Source organism: Rhyacophila brunnea, unplaced genomic scaffold (genome assembly GCF_057557595.1).
Source record: "Rhyacophila brunnea isolate RB1 unplaced genomic scaffold, BYU_Rbru_1.0 scaffold_15, whole genome shotgun sequence".
Taxonomy (NCBI): Eukaryota; Metazoa; Arthropoda; class Insecta; order Trichoptera; family Rhyacophilidae; genus Rhyacophila; species Rhyacophila brunnea.
In genome coordinates, this window is record NW_028232806.1 from 9,642,517 (window position 1) to 9,662,384 (window position 19,868).

General features: G+C 31.3%; 1 protein-coding gene across 2 annotated transcripts; it reads left to right on the forward strand.

Annotated features, from left to right (window-relative positions):
* Positions 1-488: 488 nt before the first annotated feature.
* Positions 489-18,861, forward strand: LOC147074906 (choline/ethanolamine transporter flvcr2b-like). Of its 2 annotated transcripts, none has more exons than XR_015070059.1 (7): positions 489-609; positions 2,083-2,456; positions 3,639-3,824; positions 5,585-5,765; positions 8,047-8,253; positions 17,233-17,447; positions 18,571-18,844. XR_015070059.1 is itself a non-coding variant. In XM_085943021.1 (7 exons), the coding sequence occupies exons 2-7, from the start codon at positions 2,115-2,117 to the stop codon at positions 18,848-18,850; spliced, it is 1,419 nt and encodes a 472-aa protein (XP_085799147.1). In that variant the 5' UTR covers positions 489-609; positions 2,083-2,114; the 3' UTR covers positions 18,851-18,861. The 2 variants fall into 2 exon arrangements, 1 of the variants encoding a protein (XP_085799147.1); XM_085943021.1 differs by having other exon boundaries at positions 8,039-8,253; positions 18,571-18,861.
* Positions 18,862-19,868: the final 1,007 nt, after the last annotated feature.

The window sequence follows — 19,868 nt, forward strand, 5'->3', positions numbered from 1 at the left end:
AGCAAAAAATACATATTAAAGTATGTCACCCATGTAATGCTAAGTGATATGATTGCTACATATGTTGTAAATTATATTGGGCAATCAGCGTTCTCTAGCTGTATCAGTTAGCGTTTTTGACTTAGTTGGCCATTAGATATAATTAACATGTTATTTAAATGTGGTAATTAATTAGTAATTAGTAGGTCAGCAGTGAATCGGATTTCTTCGTGTAAATGTCTTTGGATACTTTAAAGGGCTAAATGGATACCTATCTGTAATAATATAAACTTTTAAATACGAACAGACAAAAAAATAATTAAAAAAATATTAAAATGTAAAGAGTAGAATAGATATTTCAAAATCGTGTCAAACACAAACATATCATATTGTTCATTTTGTAATGTTATATGTCTTATGTTAACTTAATTAATACAGGCAAACATTATTCTGATAAGAAAATTCTATGGCTTTATAAAAAATTACTCCAATTTACTTAGTTAGAGGTAAAATTTAATCATTCTAGATATCACAACAGTCGCTTGTTGGCATTTTATTGATTGAATAAATCTTTAAAGAAATAAATTATATCATTTATCTTTAAAAAAAACGATTAAATAATATTTGAAGGTAACTTTTTATTTGATAGTTAATTTAATTTTGTGGTTTTACAGCTTCGTTAACTGTTTTTTGATTGGAGTCTTCAAGTTTTAATACAGTGTATTAATGAAGTTTTCGGCGTTGGGCAGATTAAATTTGATGTTAGTAATTCTATTAAGTATTTAAAAATTATTTCAATAAAAATTCTTCTTTTTCCGAGTCGTTTATGTTGACTGTTTTAACCTTCGTTGACTGGAATATTTCTGTCACCCTAAACAATCGTCTGCCATTTTATTCTCAGAAGCATTCAAAGTCATTGAAAGGTAGAAGTCTGTGACGTACTTAGGATATTACCACGGCCGTTTAGTACTTCAACTTTTTGGAGACTATCAGCAATTCTGTAGAGAATTCGGACACAGCATTTGAGAATATTTTATATGAATGCGGTGCAAAAGGAGAAAACAGTAATAGTGTTAATGTAAAAAAGATTACAACTGCAAAAACGTATACTTAGATACTATCTGACCAGTGGTATGTGGTGAATTTTGCTTGTAGAGATAATGAGACTCTGAATCCAGACCATTGTTGATTGGACATGGTGGATTTGCTTATTCAACACGTAGGTATATGTAACAGAGATATACAAAGTGCCAAATAGATCCAGTTTGGGAATGTCCTAAAATGTGTAAAGAAAAGTAAGTCGGTTCAACCAGCTATTGAGCCCATCGGATCTGGTCGCTAAAAATGTAAATTTTATTGCATTTAGAAAATTTGCGGCGTCTTACTGTCACCGTGAAGATGTTTTCACTTAGGTTTTTTGGCAGTTTTATATTATCTTGACGTGTTATTTTACTACAATTTTTATTTTTGTGAAATTCTTAAAGTTTCGCTTAATTAAGTCACGTAAATTCAGTTAACGCATAATGGAATGCATGGAAACTCCAGTCTTGAATAACTGTTCCATAGATATTTTTGGTCATAAACAAATACTGATGCTTCACACCCAAATCGATGAACTCGTAATACTCCCGATAAGTACCGGGTGTGGTACGGGGCGGGTGTGTTTCTTTGATGAGGCCATTAAATTCAGTGTAGAGATGTTATTGAAATACATCATAATATTATATAATATTATGTAGGTACATACCGTTTGGTCCATATTATTTTATTTCGATAAGTCATAGTCGATAAAATAAAATACTGTGTAATTCCGCGATATTCAAAAAATATTGAAGTATTTTAAACATAATTGTTTATAAAATATATAAAATTTTATCGATATATGACACATTTAATTTACTTCAAAATTAACTATCAATGTTTTAACATTGACAAATCGTATCTGACATTCAATATTTTTAACAGGGCGAGTTGAAATATTATACAACAACTATTAAATGAAATTGAATAAAAACAAAAATACGGTTAGTGCAATAATATTTTTTAAGGTAACTATATTATTTCTATGTTACTTACATGTAAACTGTTTTTTTATCGTTATAGATACAAGGTGTCTAAATCATTAAATATCAGCAATGGACATGGAACATGAAGAAGATACATCAGACCACGAAGAATCAAAATCATTTGAAGCTGTCACAAAAACCGATAACAACCGCGAAGTTTTTTTACCAATCGATGACAATAATATCAAATTTAAAGAGATACAAGTTTTCCCCAAACGATGGCTGATCCTCGTAATCTTCGTCCTGTACGCGACAGGAAGCTTCATGCAGTGGTTCCAGTACTCCATCATCAGCAATACGGTGGCGAAGTATTACTCTGTATCTGCGTGGAGTGTGAATTTGACATCGTTGATTTTTATGTTTACATACTTGCCACTTGCATTTCCGGTGTCATATATAATGGATAAAATGGTACCTATCTCACTTATTTTTAAATGAATTGATTATCCCATAACTTGTCCAGATGGCGAGTGTCCCACCGCGCTTTACGCTTTAGTACCAAAAATGTGTTGCGCCCATATAGCGCGTTTCATTTGGCAGTGAACAAGCTGGGTGACGTAATTAATTTTTGAATCGGCATAAAAACAAACGCGAGTGCAAGAAGAAAGCCCGACAACTCAATTGTGATACATGGTTCCTTTAAAATTTTGTATGTCGTGATAACTTGCAAGGTGTATTCTCGGCAGCTTACAAGCTGGGTGTCGCAATTTATTTTGGAATGGCTATACACATCGCATTGTCGAGTCTCGTACTCACTTGCGCTTGTCGTGCGAGACTTAATACCCCGCGAATCCATGTGGACGAGTCAATTAGGTCACTTGTACCTAGACAACGTGCGACTTGTTATGAGTGAGTCAAATCGCACCATCTGGACAAGGCCTATATTACATCACTCACCCTGAAATAATACTACAGTAGCGAATGTACGCGCTACATGTTTCACATGGCGGTAGGTGTGAGATGTGACGATGGACCTAGAGAAATGGCCCAACCACATGTTTACCATATGCTCCAGTACTGAAACTGATACAGTCAAAAAAGTATCGATTCTTATTGACCGATACTAATATATATTTTTTCGATATGACATCTCTATACGCTGTACGATAAAAAACTGATAGTTACTTACAAGCATAGTTTTCGGCCACATCCATGCCTTTCTCTCCCATAGCACTTATTAACTTAAGTCAATTCGGTAAACTTAGTTGAAGCTTACATGGAAGAGTGGCGACCTCAGTCTTGAGTATCTGCTCCTGACACATTAACTGGCTTAAAAAAACTGCTGGTGCTTCACATAGAGGGTCACGTGATACGCTCGATTAAAAGTACGATTTTAGTAAGAGGTGGGTTTGTTTGGAGAGGGGTCTATGCTTCTGTTGTTATTATAATTTTAAATAGGTTTTATTATGACTTTGGATAGCTTTTAAAGTTATAGACCATTAATATATATTATGAAAATTATACTATCAGTTTTTGCAAATATACACCTCAAATCACCAACAAAACGGAAAATATTTTCCTGTACATATATAGGTAATATGTATTATATTTAAACTTATTTGTCAGAATAATATTATATAACTGTTATTTCAGGATTTACGAGCCGCTGCGCTGATTGGAGTATTTGGCACGGCCTTAGGCTCATGGATCAAAGTGTTTTCAGTTGAGCCAACAAGATTTTCGGTAACTTTTGCTGGACAATCTGCAATTGCCATTGCACAGCTTTTTATTATAAATGTTCCTCCAAAATTGGCAGCTGTATGGTTTGGAGAAAACGAGGTGAGCCATTTCACGTAGTATTTTAATTCTATGGATATATATATACGAGAGGCGTTCATTATTTGCATAACATAGAATCAAACTTAGACGAGTCCACTTTTATTGTAATTAATACAATTTGTAGTACTAATTCCACTTAGTACCACAACTCTGTAACATAATATATTATTATCTATATATAGAAAGATCTGTATGAATTAATAATGTCCCTTTGAAGCTGATAAAATCAGTCCTGATTATTATGAAAGAAAGTGGAATTAGCAATATTTATTGTGTTTTATTTTAATACCTATATATAATGTTTCTATACCTATATATAGTGCAAGTACATTTAAACTAAATTTTGGAGTGATCCTGACACCGGTATGTTATTATGGAAATATTTTAATACTGACTTTGATTAATACAAAAATCGACTGCCAACAAATTAAACCCAATTTATAAAAAAGCTTCAGAGAGTATTGTAAAAACTAGTAGTTAATCTTGTCACGATTAGATAGGATGCACATAGCTTAATTGGTAGACCACATAGGCGTAAATCCCAAGGGCAGGGGCGTCGAATTTTTTTCAAAATATTTTTTCTTGTGGTAATATATAATTTTCAAATGGGCGGACGTGCTCAGCGTGGGTCAAAATGGAGCTTTTTTTCTATTTCCAAAGCATGATCCTGGACATACCTTAAACGTTGTAGATAATCTATTTATATACTTTTGAAGCCTTTTTATCCTTTATATTTATTTTAAACATTTGGTGACTGCATAAAGTATTTTTATTACATACAATAGTATTCTTTTAAACCTCTCGCTCTAATGTTTTAGATTATAGTCTTATTTCAGTACATAAATGTGCAGTGGTGTTAAGATTTTTAACATTTATGAATTTTTAAACGCATTTATAAAACCATCAGTAGGTATAATTTATATCGACATTATTATAGTGAAATATTTACGATAAAAAATTATATTGATAATCTCTGTGATCCCAAATTTGACAAGAATTAGGCATTTCATTATTCAAAAAATGGGCAAGATTAACACATTTGAAGATAATTCTAAAGATACTTATCATAAGTTATGTCTTTGACCATTCGAGTGTCATAAACATCTTACGAATAATGATTGCATTATAATAATTATTGACCTAAGAATAAGGTAGTGTTTTTTTGAAATACACCATTGCTTTTGGCATTCCCCAGTGGTTAAGTTACAACATACGGCCGTAGCCATAAATTGACAAACTATAATTGAAGTAGGGAGTAAAACGATGTTAACGCGCGTGTTATATGTCACTAGAAAATCGATGATACATCAAAACGTTTTATTTTTTTATTTCGCAATATATCCACTCGTGACAATTAAATAATGCACTTCTTCTACCCCTGCAACAGAGTTGGTCAAAAATTATGTTATAATTTTTTTTTTTGTTATTCTGCAAACTTGGGGTTTTTTTTTTTGAATATGCGCACATGATAACAACTTCCTGCATCCTACCAGTGATTACGTGTGTGGAACAGAATCAAAGCATAGAATGTCCGTGCAAGTTAAATGTACGCGGGATAATTATGAAAGTGCAGACTCCCTAAACAAAAAGTATTAGAAATACAGTCTGATACTATCGGTAGATATAATTACAATGTATTTACATACGTCCATAATACTAAATGTTCATGTTTTTTATGTTCTGCCATGAATGGAAAACGTTCTTGGTTTGAATGGGACAAAATACTTACTTATTTAAAAAAATGTATTTTATAACTACAGGTATCTACTGCATGCAGTATAGCAATATTCGGAAGTCAATTAGGAATCGCTTCAGGATTTTTCCTCTCTCCGTTACTGGTCAAAAACTCTGATGATGCTGAATTGATAGGCCAAGATCTCTACGTCATGTTTCTGTCGTTTGCTTTATTTACTACAGCAATGGCGATAGCTGTTACACTTTGTAAGTATACTTTGTCAATATTTCTACTATCATACATTGCGAAGTCAGTAAAACTTTTTCCCCCCAGAAAAATGTGTATGTTATCTTATTTCACGGTTTCATATTATATAAAAATAAAATGTAAAACATATCGGTACTTACATTATTTATTCATTGATAATTATTCATTAAACATGGGTTTATAGCCCGAAACAGCTGTGAACGTATAATCATATATCGTAGAATTAACAAAAAACTTTTATTTATATTTTTTAAATACCAAGTCCGATCTTAATACGATCATAATAATATGATCGTATTAGGATCGGCCTCTACGGTGTGGAGGTTTGTATTAACAGATTTTTGTTTCTACGAGAAATAGATGTCAGCCACTTGCTTAACATATTAAGTCCATTCTCTGACTCAAACACAAATTGAAAAATATTATAACGTGTATTTTCCATACCCAGGATTCGAACTTTGGTCCTACGACGTTATAGGCCGACGCTTTACTCCGCTCGGCCATCGTGGGGCCGTTAAAAATATTAAGTACTTATATACTTATACTCCGTCGTGTTCTATACGAAATTTGAGGTTTTTTACTAATAATAAATTTTATAAACTGAAATAATTTGTGAAATATTGAAAAAAATATGTAGCTTTGTCGTATTTGATACTGAAGTGGTGAGTTGGCCGATTTTGAAACTACGCTGAGTTAAAATAATCATGTCATAATAATCATACCCACCTAATATCTTGCAAACTAACAAAAATTAGTTAACTCAGTAAATTATCAATATTTAATTACCTACCTAATAAAAATGAATTTATTTAAATTGATTAGGTTTAAAAGAATAATAATTATTATTATTGGTATTAAAGCTCACTTGTCTACTTTTGATAGTGAACCATTAAATATTAAAAGTTTATTTTAAGCTTTTATTATTATTATAGATTATTTTAGCTTAATAAGCTGGAATTTAATTTTTTAAGCGTAGGTCAGTGTGTATTGAAATTTTTCACTAGAATATAATTATCAAAATTTAATTTGCCTGTATTTGATTATAAAATTCTTACTAAAGCCTCAATTACATTGAGCTTCTTTACGAGCTGTGTGTTGGCGAATTTATAATCTGCCTGTAAAGTCGCCCAGTGTAATCATTGAGCAAGCTAACATGTTCGATGATTACACTGGGCGACTTTACAGGCAGATTATAAATTCGCCAACAAACAGCTCGTAAAGAAGCTCAATGTAATTGAGGCTTTACTCGCAAATTTTTACGTTTGAAATTAAAATATATATTTTTTGTTAATACTATGAAGGAGGATGTTCAAAAATAAAACTATTATAGTAATATAATAATACTCTCATATTAAAGAGACAGCTGATAAATATTTGGTTACGATATTTTGAAAAAGTTTACTTTGTGAACGAAACAGATATCGAATGATATACTAATATTTATTATCAATAATATAATAATATTTATTATTTTTCATATTTATTGATTTTAAATTACTGATTGCTGAATTATCTAGATGAGGATTAAAAGAAAATTCAGTTTTTGTACTTTCAAATTATTTATAATTATATTGGGTGACCAATCCTTATTATTAAACATTGTTATGGTAACACAAAATGGAAAATTTATTTGAGTGTCAAGGAAATTATTTAAGTTTTTAAATATCACAGTGAATGGGCAATTAGTAAGAGTTTTTATCATAAGTTTGTGAATCAATCCGCGTATATAGCTATTTAGGTATGTTTGAAACGTCACAAAATTAACACGTTCAAAAATGGGTAATTGTGCCGCAGAAGTTGTCATGAGCTTTTATATTTTTTTTTACGAAAACAGTTTATTTCATGTAGACGATTATAATAAATACCCTTTTCTGTCGGCGCATAGGCTTTTCGATCCAATAAGTGTTAATTGAAAATTTGAAATTTTCATACATTTTGATGCATCATTGTCACAAACTAAGGTTATATTAGGTTGGGGTGGGTTAGATTAAGTTAGGTTAGGTTAGGTTTGGTTTGGTCTAAAAAGAAACTTATTAAATCTCATGACATCATCTGCGGCATATTTACCCAAAAATGTTACGTTTTTCTTATTTCCTTCATTACTCGGTATTTTACAACAGCCAGACAACATAGATATATTACCTTTGTATTTGTTATAAAATGATTAATTATGTTAGTTTTGATTACTGAGAATTCGTACACTGTTGTACATCTCGACGTAACATTATTTCGCCGAAAAAATCACAGCATTTTCTCTGACTCACTTTTTTAGTTTTCCAGGCGAAGCCCACGCAGCCTCCGAGCCCTGCCCAGTTCAGGCTGCTACACATGACTTCGCGGAAAAGCTCAAACTACGTCACGTCGTTAAAAAGGCTTTTAAAAGGAAATACAGCTTTTCTGCTGCTGGTACTGTCCAACGGAATCAACAACGGATGTTTTAGTGCCATGTCGACGCTTCTCACTCAAATATTTCTCTTCTACTTTCCGGTGAGTGCATTTCATCCTATTTATCTGCAGTCTTACGTCATTGCAGAAAATAGCATTTAATAACGTTGTTCACTAGAAAGGTTTTTGACTCACATAAAATCAGTAACATCTTGTTACTAATGTGAGTTTACGGGAACATGGTGTGTAATAATACATCTTTCTCGCTTTGTATATTCTGAATATTTTTTAAGAAGGTTTCTTGCATTCCATTACATTTATGCATTATACTTGGAATCAGGGACATCCTGTCTCTAATAAAACTAAAAGGAACATACCGTCACAGCCAAAAATCACCAACTCAAAAAACATCATTTCGAGATATCGCAATTTGAAAGTTTGGAGATAAAGAAAAATCAGATTTTAATGTTTTTTACATTGTGACATTTACATTAACATTACATTTACATTACATTTACATTACATTTACATTACATTTACATTACATTTACATTACATTTACATTACATTTACATTACATTTACATTACATTTACATTACATTTACATTACATTTACATTACATTTACATTACATTTACATTACATTTACATTACATTTACATTACATTTACATTACATTTACATTACATTTACATTACATTTACATTACATTTACATTACATTTACATTACATTTACATTACATTTACATTACATTTACATTACATTTACATTACATTTACATTACATTTACATTACATTTACATTACATTTACATTACATTTACATTACATTTACATTACATTTACATTACATTACATTTACATTACATTTACATTACATTACATTTACATTACATCTACATTTAGATTGTTTATTCATTAAATAAGCGTGGTGGGTTGCAGGTTTGAATCCTGGGTCTGGCAAGTAAGGATACATATTATTTTTCAATTTGTGTATGTATCAGAGTATGGACCTAATAGGTCGAGCAAGTGGCTGACATCCATTTCTCGTAAAAACAATATCTGTTATTCCAACCTCCACTTTATGGAGGCCATGTGAACATATTAGGATCAAAAATGGACGGAAAAAACATATATCAAGTCTTTTTAATACATTTTTTATGTTAATTTAAAATTTTGTTGCAAATAAATAAAACTTAAAGGTTTTGAAGGAAGCAAAGTGGTGGTTTTGTGACTTTTTCTTGTTAATAATCTGGAATAAAGCAATCTTATTATGACACGCTAAAGTAACTATTCGAACCTGAGACCCACAGCGTGATAGTCCAACGCTTATGCCGCGCGGCCACCGTGGGTCTCAGGTTCGAATCCTGGGTCTGGCAAGTACACATATTGTTTTTCAGTTTGTATGTGAGTCAGGGTATGGACCTAATAGGTTGAGCAAGTGGCTGACACCCATTTCTCGTAAAAAACAAAATCTGTTAATACAAACCTCTACTCTGTGGAGGCCCATATGATCCTATTAGGATCGGACATGGTCAAAAAAAAAAAAAAAAGTAACTATTCCTGTTTAATTATTGTTGCCTGTTTCAGACAAGTATTACAAGTTTTCAAATGACAAATCAGTAAGTCAACATACGTAGTTTAGTAACTTTTTCTTCTATATTTTATTTATAACGAAGGATTTATTGTTTATAGTTTCAATAATATCTAAGATCTGGCTATAATGACGTATATGCTTGTTAAGATTTTATCAAACGTCATTCAGTAAATAACCAATAATTTGTATATAAGCAACACTTTACTAACTATTGTACTTTACGCTAAGAAGATAATTTTACGCTTCGGGTGACATACTTAACTCAAAACTGCCTTTTGAGGGTTGGTGACTTTTGTGTGAACGGTGACAATTCGGTATATGTATACATATAGATAATTTGATTAAATACTTTGTGGGAATAAAACATACCAAATACTAAGTAGTTTTTAAATATATTGCGGCGACTTTCGTGTAAAATGATTTTTTTAAAAGCGCTTAAAAATACCAGTTGGTGGAATGGGAAAACGCACTGTACTCCAGACAATCTATAATATTTTGGAATCAAAATAGACATAGTACGAGTAGATTAAAATTTCTGTGATACATATTACTTTTATTTCTAATACACATAAACAACACATACAATATAGGTACGAATTCAAGATGGAATATTTTACTGGACAGATATAACGTGGTAAAACAAATTATGTTTGTTATTTTATGAATAGGGCAAGAAAATATTACGTGAAAATGGTTAAATATTGAAATTATGAATTAAATAATATTTTCTTAAATTAAACTAGGTAATGATTTCATGAAAAGTTATCGTAGGTAATTTTAATATTTTATTAGTGTTTTATTCATTTTTTCCAAACATGTTGTCGACATCTCCTTAAATTAATATAAGTACATCTATTTTATGTAATTTCTTATAAGCAGACTTTTTGTCCCTGTTTGCTTTTATTCATTAGGTTAGTATTGCTAGGTATATTATTTATTGCTTGAGACTTTTACAAATGGTCATTATTGTATTTGGATTTCGGATCATTACCAGGTTTTATTATTTTTCTTTTTATGTCATTGATATTTCGGGATCGTTGCAGAGACCATTCTCAATAAATGAGTGATATAAAAAATAATGTGAAAAATCTTTTTTCTGTATTGACTTCAGTCGTAAAAATAGACAAAATCTGAAAAAGCTAAAGATTAAAAATTAATATGTCGAATTTATTTCAGTGTGATAAAATCTTAACAAAAGATAAGTAAGTTTAATTAACTTAAGTTTTATATTCCATTTGAGTCGTTTTGTGACTCTAGTTTTGCCTTTCGGCACACTTAGAACAATTAATAAAGTTATTTCTCGCTTTTATAATAAATCAATACAATAAAAAAGTAAAAACTTTATTATCTACTAAATGAAGGATTAAGTATATTTTTTTTTGAATACTTATTTGTAAAAACCCGTAACAAATAATGTATATTCATATATTCAGTAAACGCAATCAATTTTTTTTATTACTCGTAAACAATGGAACTAGGCAACGTATTGTGAATTCATTAAAATGATACCTACATGTCATTAAATATACCAAAGTAGATACTAATTAAAATAAACAATACATGTATCATACCCAATCAAAACTCAAATTAATTAGAATTTAAATTCAAATTCCATCTAGTACAATCGGTCGATAGTATTAATTTATTGAAATAAATAAGTATTAGATTAAAAAAATAATTTAAAACGATAATTATATTTATATAAATAATATATTATGATTTTTCATGTTAGTTGATTGTATATTTTAAATAAAGTTAATAATTCTAAAAATATACTCCGGGTATATATAATCATATTACGGGTATAATTATTAAAGAATTCTGATATACTAAGTTTCTTAAATTAGAGTGCAGACAGATTACCGTGTCGTATATTATATACATCTATTAACACTGTGACTTGTAAAAACACACGCTTAATTAAATATTATGTTAAGTCGGAGCGGTATGTAAATAGTAAAAAACCTTTTATTTTCCATTCATATTCATAGTAGACTTTATGTTACCAATTTGTAATATAATTATTTTAGTTAGTTAGGTACCACAAAGGCTTACATTATGTTTACTTTTTTGTCAACTTAAGTATATTTTTCAACATTTCAAATTAAAACAAAGGTATTTTCTAATCGTGATGTATAAGTATAATTAAATCCAGACAAGTCTAATGCTTATTTGGAATATGCAATGCAGTGAATACAGTTAGTAATATTGTTAGAATACAGATTTCCTGTTGTCAGGCATATAAGTAAAAAATATTAAAATAAGCAAGCAAGGAAGAATCATTATAAATAATCTCTGTTAGTAATTTATTAAAATAAAGTTTTACTATACTATAATCATCATTGGCATTAGCCGAATCAACTGTTTAATGAAGGGCTCTCTAAACTGATTCCACTACTATATAACCTATTTTTTGCAGAGCTTAACTATCTTATAGATCCGTTGATCTGAAGGTTTACATTTTGAACATTTTCTACATTTTGGGTACAACTTGATGACTATATTATCCAGATTTATCTTCTATTTGACATTCGCATTCTAAGTCAAAACTAACTTTCTAAAAAACACTTCTCCATATATTATTAAACTGGCGCTAGGGGCCGTTTAGGTCCATGGCCGACTGCACAACGTTTCTCCAGGCATCTCTGTCCAGCGCTCTCTCTTCCCAGTTGACTATCCCCAGCCTTTCCGCATCCCTTTGAATGTTGTCCGCCCATCTCCGTCGAGGGCGGCCAAGAGGTTGAGTGCCAGCTGGTGTGCCTTTGTTAATCCTAGAGAGAGTTCTAGATCTTTCAGATCGTACAACGTGGCCCGCCCATCTGAGCTTTCTTGAGCTCAAAATATTAGTGATTCTAGGTTGGTATCGGTCGAAGAGCTCAGCGTTTGTGCGGATGCGCCACCGGTGGTTCTCATTGACGGGTCCAAGTATTCTCCGGAGGATTCTGTTTTCAAACAGTTGGAGCGCTTTTTCTTGTTTTTCCGTTAAACTCCACGTTTCACATCCATACATGACGATCGGTTTGATGACTACGTTATACACCTGGAATTTCGTTTTGATGGACAGCATTTTGGACCTGAACAGACGACTCAGCGCAAAGTACGCTGCATTTCCACTTCTCAGTCGGTCAGCGAGCTCTAGGGACATTTCATTTTTAGAGGTAATGTTGGAGCCCAAGTACTTGAAGAGAGAGGTTCTCTCGAACAAGGAGTTTCTTATTTCAATGTTTCCAGAGGGTTAAATGCCTCTTGTCATTTTCAAATACTTGGTCTTTCCCACATTTACTCGTAGGTTCAACCTTTTCGCTGTGTCCTCCAGAGGAGTGAAAATATCTCTGACTTCTTCTTCAGATTCTCCGAGCACCACCAAATCATCTGCGGAGCCCAATATTTTATGGGACCCATTCAGGGTAACTCCACCTTCTGCTTTCATTCAGAGTTTCTCTAACGGCTTTCTCTAATGCTAAGTTGAACAGTATTGGTGATAGGGAGTCGCCTTGTTTTAGTCCTGCTGTCACCTCAAAAGATTCTGATATACTACCCTGCATATAAATTCTACTTCTGGATCCGTCCATGCATACTCTAATTATATTTATAAGTTTTGAAGGTATTTCAAATTCTTTCAATATATTCCAGAGAGCTTCTCTATGAATAGAGTCATATGCGGTTTTAAAATCTACAAAGAGACAGTGTACATCTTGGGCGTATTCCCATTTCTTTTCAAAGATTTGGCGCAGTGTAAAAATTTGATCGGTAGTACTGCGGTTTCGTCTAAAGCCTCATTGGTAGTCGCCCAGAATGTTTTCGGCATATGGCAGAATTCTTACGAGAATAATGTTCGACAGAACTTTGTATGCAGTAGGAAGAAGAAAGATGCTACGGTAGTTTGCACAGTTGAGTTTGTCCCCTTTCTTGAAGATAGGACATACCAGTGATTCTTTCCATTCTTCAGGGATCTTTTCTTCCTCCTATATTTGTTGCAGTAGCTCAAGCATGGCACTAAGAACGGTTTCTCCTCCATGCTTGAGAAGCTCTGATGGAATATTATCGTTTCCTGCCGATTTGTTATTCTTTAAATAACTCAGTGCTCCCATCAACTCTGCCTTATTTGGTGGCGGTATAAGAGGTTCTGCTGTCGGGATTTCTGGCGATTCCAAAGGTTCATCTGATACAGAGCGTTGAAGTAAGTTTTCAAAATGGGACTTCCATATGTTTAGCACTTGCTCTTTATTTGCCACTATCTGACCTTGTTGATCTTTGATTTGTAGCGTGCTAGGTTAAAAGCCTCTTTTTTCAAAGCTCACTTTCGAGAAGAATGATCGAGTTTTATTTCGTTTTGCTTCTTCTTCCATCTGCTCAAAATAACTTTTGATGAAGCTTCGTTTGCACTTTCTCAGATGCTTTCGGACATTTTTGCACGTCTCGCTATATCGTTTCTGTGCTTCTTTGCTCTGCGAATTTTGCAGATAGAGCACTCTTTCTGCTCTTCTCTCTTCCACCATTTGTCGGCAAATGTCGTCGTACCAAGGGCACTTTACTTTCTTGGGTGCCAGTCCTATCGAGACTTCTGCAGCTTTTACCATTCCTTCTTTTAGTCTCTTCCACCTCTCATCGATACTCCAGGCTTCTCTTTCGGTGAGTTTTACGACTTGGTTTTTTAACTCTTTTCTGTAGCTATCTCTTCCGTTTGGAGTTGTCAGCTTTTCTATATGGTACTTCACTCTCGTCTTCGCGTTTGCGTGGGCTGTTTTTTTAAGTTTTTCCCTAAAGGTTACTATCGATAAGTTGTGGTCCGTATCACAGTCAGCGCCTCTGTAGCTTCGAATATTTTCAATAGCTTTATGGTGTCGTCTATCAATTAGAAAATGGTCAATCTGGTTAAAGGTCTTCCTGTCCCTTGAATTCAGAGTCACTTTGTGTATATTTTACGAGGGAAAGTAGTACCTTCTCCATTCTCATTAGATAATGTTTAACGAGATGTAATAAATTATGTTTCATAAAATATTCCAAAAACTACTCTTGTAAAATGTATTACAAATAATCTGGACCTTTTTACTTGACTAGTACAGTTTTAAGTGTGATATAAACATTTTTAGTTAGTAATTTTCAATATCTTTATAAATATCTTTTGAAGGCCAGCAACAACGCTACTAGCAACTACAACAGCTTTGATATTGTACCTCATAGTATTAAATTTGAAAAAAGCTGTTGTATTGTAATTGACATTTTTCCAGAATTAGTTTTTCACCTAATAAAAGTATCCACCTACATCATAACTCATGTCGTTTTCAGAATAAACAAATAAATTGAATTTACTTAAAATATAATTTCGTATAATACAATATTATTTGTAAATTGGGCTTGTCAGTGGATAACTAAACCGAAAAGGCTTTTTCTATTTTAAAATAAATAATGATATGATACGGCTTACTAAGCCAGTTAATTATTGTAATTTGATATTTGGTATTTTTTTTTATTAAAAATGGATCAAAAATAATGAGATAGGCGAAATAAAAGAAAATCTTGTTTTAATTAATCATTAAAAATAAGTACTGACGTAGGTATTGATTGAGTTTTTTTTTTAGTATTTTATAATAATATTTTTAAAATATGTTGAAAACATTGATGTACTCTGATGAAAGGCAATTTAATCACTTTCTATGAAAGGATCAAATTGACAAATTTATCAGTTTTATGAAACTTTGATTAACACTAAAAAAAATTTGCTACGTACGGATTTTTTCGTAATTTTCTGTCGTCACTTTGATATAATATAAGTATAGATATGGCATTAATATATCTTCCTGTTGAATCAGGTTATTTGACCTTTGGGACTTTCTTCCATCTACCGTCCTGATGAAAACGCTGTGGTAAGATTTGAAACTGAGTTGGTTTCGCTCTAATCTGAGCTATTTTTTGACTGTGTGATTATATAATAGATGTATGTAGATATTGTTATTTACTGCCTAGTGCAATTACAATACGAGTCAATGTATAATTTTTAAAAAATCATGACGTTTTCTTTTTATAAAACATGAGACTGATGATAATTATAATATAAACCGGATAATCGTGAGTATTGATTATTTATATATGAATACCCAATTATCCACATGCAATACATCTATAAAATATTATACAGCTCTTGTTTTTAACAGTTTAGTTACTGCACTAATGTCCATTCAAAATATCACGTCATCACACAGACGAAATTTTAACAGTAGTGGCAAACTTATTGCATGTGGGGGAATTCTGGTGGCACACTATAATAAAACTTCAACCATTAAAACGTAGAGCGTTTCGGTTACCTCAGTGTTTTTATTGTAAAATCTAGCATTATTGTATGTGAAAATGCAAACTATTTGGCAGATAAAAAAAATATACTAATTGATGGCGATGGGAACTTAATTTCTTAAATTATTCACTTAAAATAGAGATATCTACTCTAAGAATATTCAAGATGAGTAAAAAAAAAGTTATCGATCTGGATTAAAATTAAAAAATTAAAAATAGCTTCGAATGCCTCACGTTGTCACTCACAAACATGTTTATTTATTTTTTGGCACATAAAAACGTTCTCGACTACAACATCTAATCGTAAATCTGCATCTTGTAACTATAACTGAGAACAAAGTGCAATATTTTAAATAATCTTTTAATATTATCCGTTTTTATTAGGGGGTACATGCTCAGTGTACGTCAAAATGGAGCTTTTATGCTATTTTCAAAGCATGATCCTGGACATTCCTTAAACGTTGTAGATAATCTATTTACATAATTTTGAAGCCTTATTATCCTTCATATTTATTTTAAACATTTGATGACTGCAAAAAGTATTTTTATTACATAAAATAGTATTCTTTTAAATCTCTCGTTCTAATGTTTTAGAATATAGTCATATTTCAGTACGTCCATGTGAAATGGTGTTAAACTTTTTTATATTTATTACTTTTAAACGCATTTATAAAACCATTAGTAAAATTTATGTCGACATTATTATATTGAAATATTTACAAAAAAAAAAATATATTGATAATCTCTGTGATCCCAAATTTGACAACAATTAGGCATTTTATTATTCAAAAAATGGGCAAGATTTACACATTTTAAGATAATTTTAAAGATACTGATTATAAGCAATGTCTTTGACCATTTAAATGTGATAAACATTCTACGAATAATATTTGCTTTATAATAATGATTGACCTAAGAATAAGGTAGCATTTTTTTGAAATACGCCATTTCTATTAGCATTTCCCAGTGGCTAAGCTACAACATACGGCCGTAGCCATAAATTGACAAACGATAAATGATATAGGGAGTAAGATCATGTTAACACGCGTGTTTGAACATGTACCTAACCGAATTTTTTTAAGCGGTACATGTTCAAACACGCGCGTCAACATGATGTTACTCCCTACTGTTAAAATTAATGTAGGCCGTTAAACACCATAATTTAGCTTAAAAATATTTTTATTATTGCAGAATGGTGAACAAGATCCTGGGACAGTTGGAGTAATTATCGTCATCAGTGGAATGATTGGTTCCGTAACTTGTGGAGCAATACTTGACAGAACGAAAAAGTACAAATCGGTGGCATTCTGGGTATACTTCTTGGCTATTGTTAGTATGGTTGGGTATACGTTTACCCTTTTATCTCCATACAAATACGATACTTGTATATTGGCAGCACTTTTAGGGTGAGTTATGAAAGTATTTAGTATGTATCAATGGCCGAGCGGTTACCAGTCGGGCTTATTCAATTCAATTCAATTAAATTCAATTAATTTTTTTAATATATTGCGGACATTATAAATTATAAGTTTAAGACGTTCACACCATGACATGAAACACTATTATAAAGAAGAAAAAAAGTAATAAAAGCGATAAAAATTAAAATATAAAACGAGAACATAATAACCATACAAAAGCATTTTTAGGTTCGTCGTGGGTCCCGGACTCAAATCCCGGGTCAATGAAAAATTAACATGTTGTTTTTAGATGCAACGACCTCTATCCTGTCAAGGCTCACAGTATTATGATCTTCTTAGAATAGAACATAGTTTAAAAATGTTGTTATCTCTCTTCTCTTCTTGAGGAGGGTCGTGACCAATCTAAAATACATTTTTTGAGCGAATAAGACTCTCTAATACAATCTGTCAATCTCACAATATTAAAACTATGAATTTATTAGTCAAAAATCTCTGTAAAACCATAGAAAAATTAATAAACTAAATTTTAACCATAAAATATAATATATTATTTAATAATAACGTACCTAACTGTGAACATAAATAATATGTAACAAATTCACATTTTTTTTACAATTATTGTAAGTTTACCTTTGACTTAAATAGAAATATTTTTCTTTTTAATGTTTTCAGATACGTATTTATTAATTAATACAGTTACAATATTGAAAATCATCAAATAAAATGTATCAAATTGCAAGCTTTGTATTTTTCCGCTAGGTGCCTCTGCTTGTACACACCTCTACTCTGCAAAGGCCCATATATTATTAGGATCAGACATGGTTGGATAATTATTAAGAAACACTTCAGAAACACACCGATTAGAAAAAATCAGTTAAATATTATTTAATTTTGTCGTAATTAGATAATATGGTGCAAGTTGCTAAATTAGCAAAACACATTGGGCGAAATCAAATGAATGCGAATTAAGTACCTAACAGTTTTTTTTTAGATAAAAAAGTTGTCAGCCTTTCACTTAACATTGGTCATTTTTGCTCTGCCTATCGACCCTCAGTTTTATAGGCAAAAAAACTACCAATACACCACCGCCGTTAACTAATTTTAATTTCAGATTTTTTCTACTCGGCTATACCCCTGTGGGATACGAGTTTGCCTCAGAGCTTACCTATCCAGAATCCGAAGTAACTGTTGCAACTATACTTAATACGATGAATATGCTTGCTGGAATAGTTCTTACCATCATCTTCGACTGGGTGTTGAGCATGTATGGAGAGTTCTGGACAAATATCGCTGCAGCAGTAAGTCTTGGAGTAGGAACTGCTTTGACTGCGATGATAAAAGAAGATTTGAAAAGACAGAAGGCACAAAATATGAATGTAGCTTTAAATTAATAAAGTAATATAAACATAACACCTTTTCTATCTTTATTATTAAACCTTCTCCACTCAGAACTGCCATCCGTATTTTGTTATAAATTGACCTATAAAATAAGATGATTTAAAACTTCCACCACTACCAAAGACTCCTTAATCCACTATTATTTATCGTTTACTTTGAACAGATTATTAAAATAGATTTTACGAGAATTTTGCAAAATAACCAAGAATCACACAAGTGCAGTTTTAAATAAGTTTTTATATATTTTATATTACCGCGGTATTAAAATTGTTGCTAACCTAACGTTGTTTCTATGTAGAATTATCGAAAAATAATTGACATTACATTTTATTTGAAAATTTCTTACATCATCTACCGGAAAAAAATATTATTAAGTAGTGTACAGTTTGCGTCTGCACAATTAATAGTAACATGCACAAAAAAGTAAATTTTTCAGAATTTAATATTAAGAGTTGGAATAATATATAATTCATTTCAACATATTGTTTTCAATGCGTATATATTATTATTGTTTGTTAGTTTTAAAAATTTAATTACACCCTGCCTAGTGAATCCAATCCCGAGCCAAAATCTTGATCCCGGAATTTAGGGATTACTTTCAATATTTTCAATAGTTAATATAAAATTTCTATATACTATAAAATCTATTTCTATAAAATCGGTCATCAATAAATTTAGTATAATTTATACTATTTATACTATTTAAGACATTAATTGTTAATATTGTATGTTCAATCTTGGAAATACATAGGTTTAATGGAGTAAATAATATTGTAATATGTATAAATAATAATGTGAAAGTAAAACAGTTTTATTTATTTATGAAATGATAACGAATACAAGTTCAATTAAAAAAAAAAAATGACAAATGCATTAAAAAACACGGTGGAATCACTTTGTTAAAAGTGCGAAGCATTGTTTTTTCCATTCTTTCTCGTTTTTATTAATTTATATGGAAAAATAAAATGAATTGGCAACACATGGGTAAACTTCATTCAAACTCACTTTATT

Coding starts and splice junctions, on each gene's coding strand:
- LOC147074906 (XM_085943021.1), top strand. CDS start 2,115: ATGGACATGGAACATGAAGAAGATACATCAGACCACGAAGAATCAAAA. Junction 8,254..17,232: donor TATTTCTCTTCTACTTTCCG/GTGAGTGCATTT, acceptor TTATTATTGCAG/AATGGTGAACAAGATCCTGG. Junction 17,448..18,570: donor ATATTGGCAGCACTTTTAGG/GTGAGTTATGAA, acceptor TTTTAATTTCAG/ATTTTTTCTACTCGGCTATA.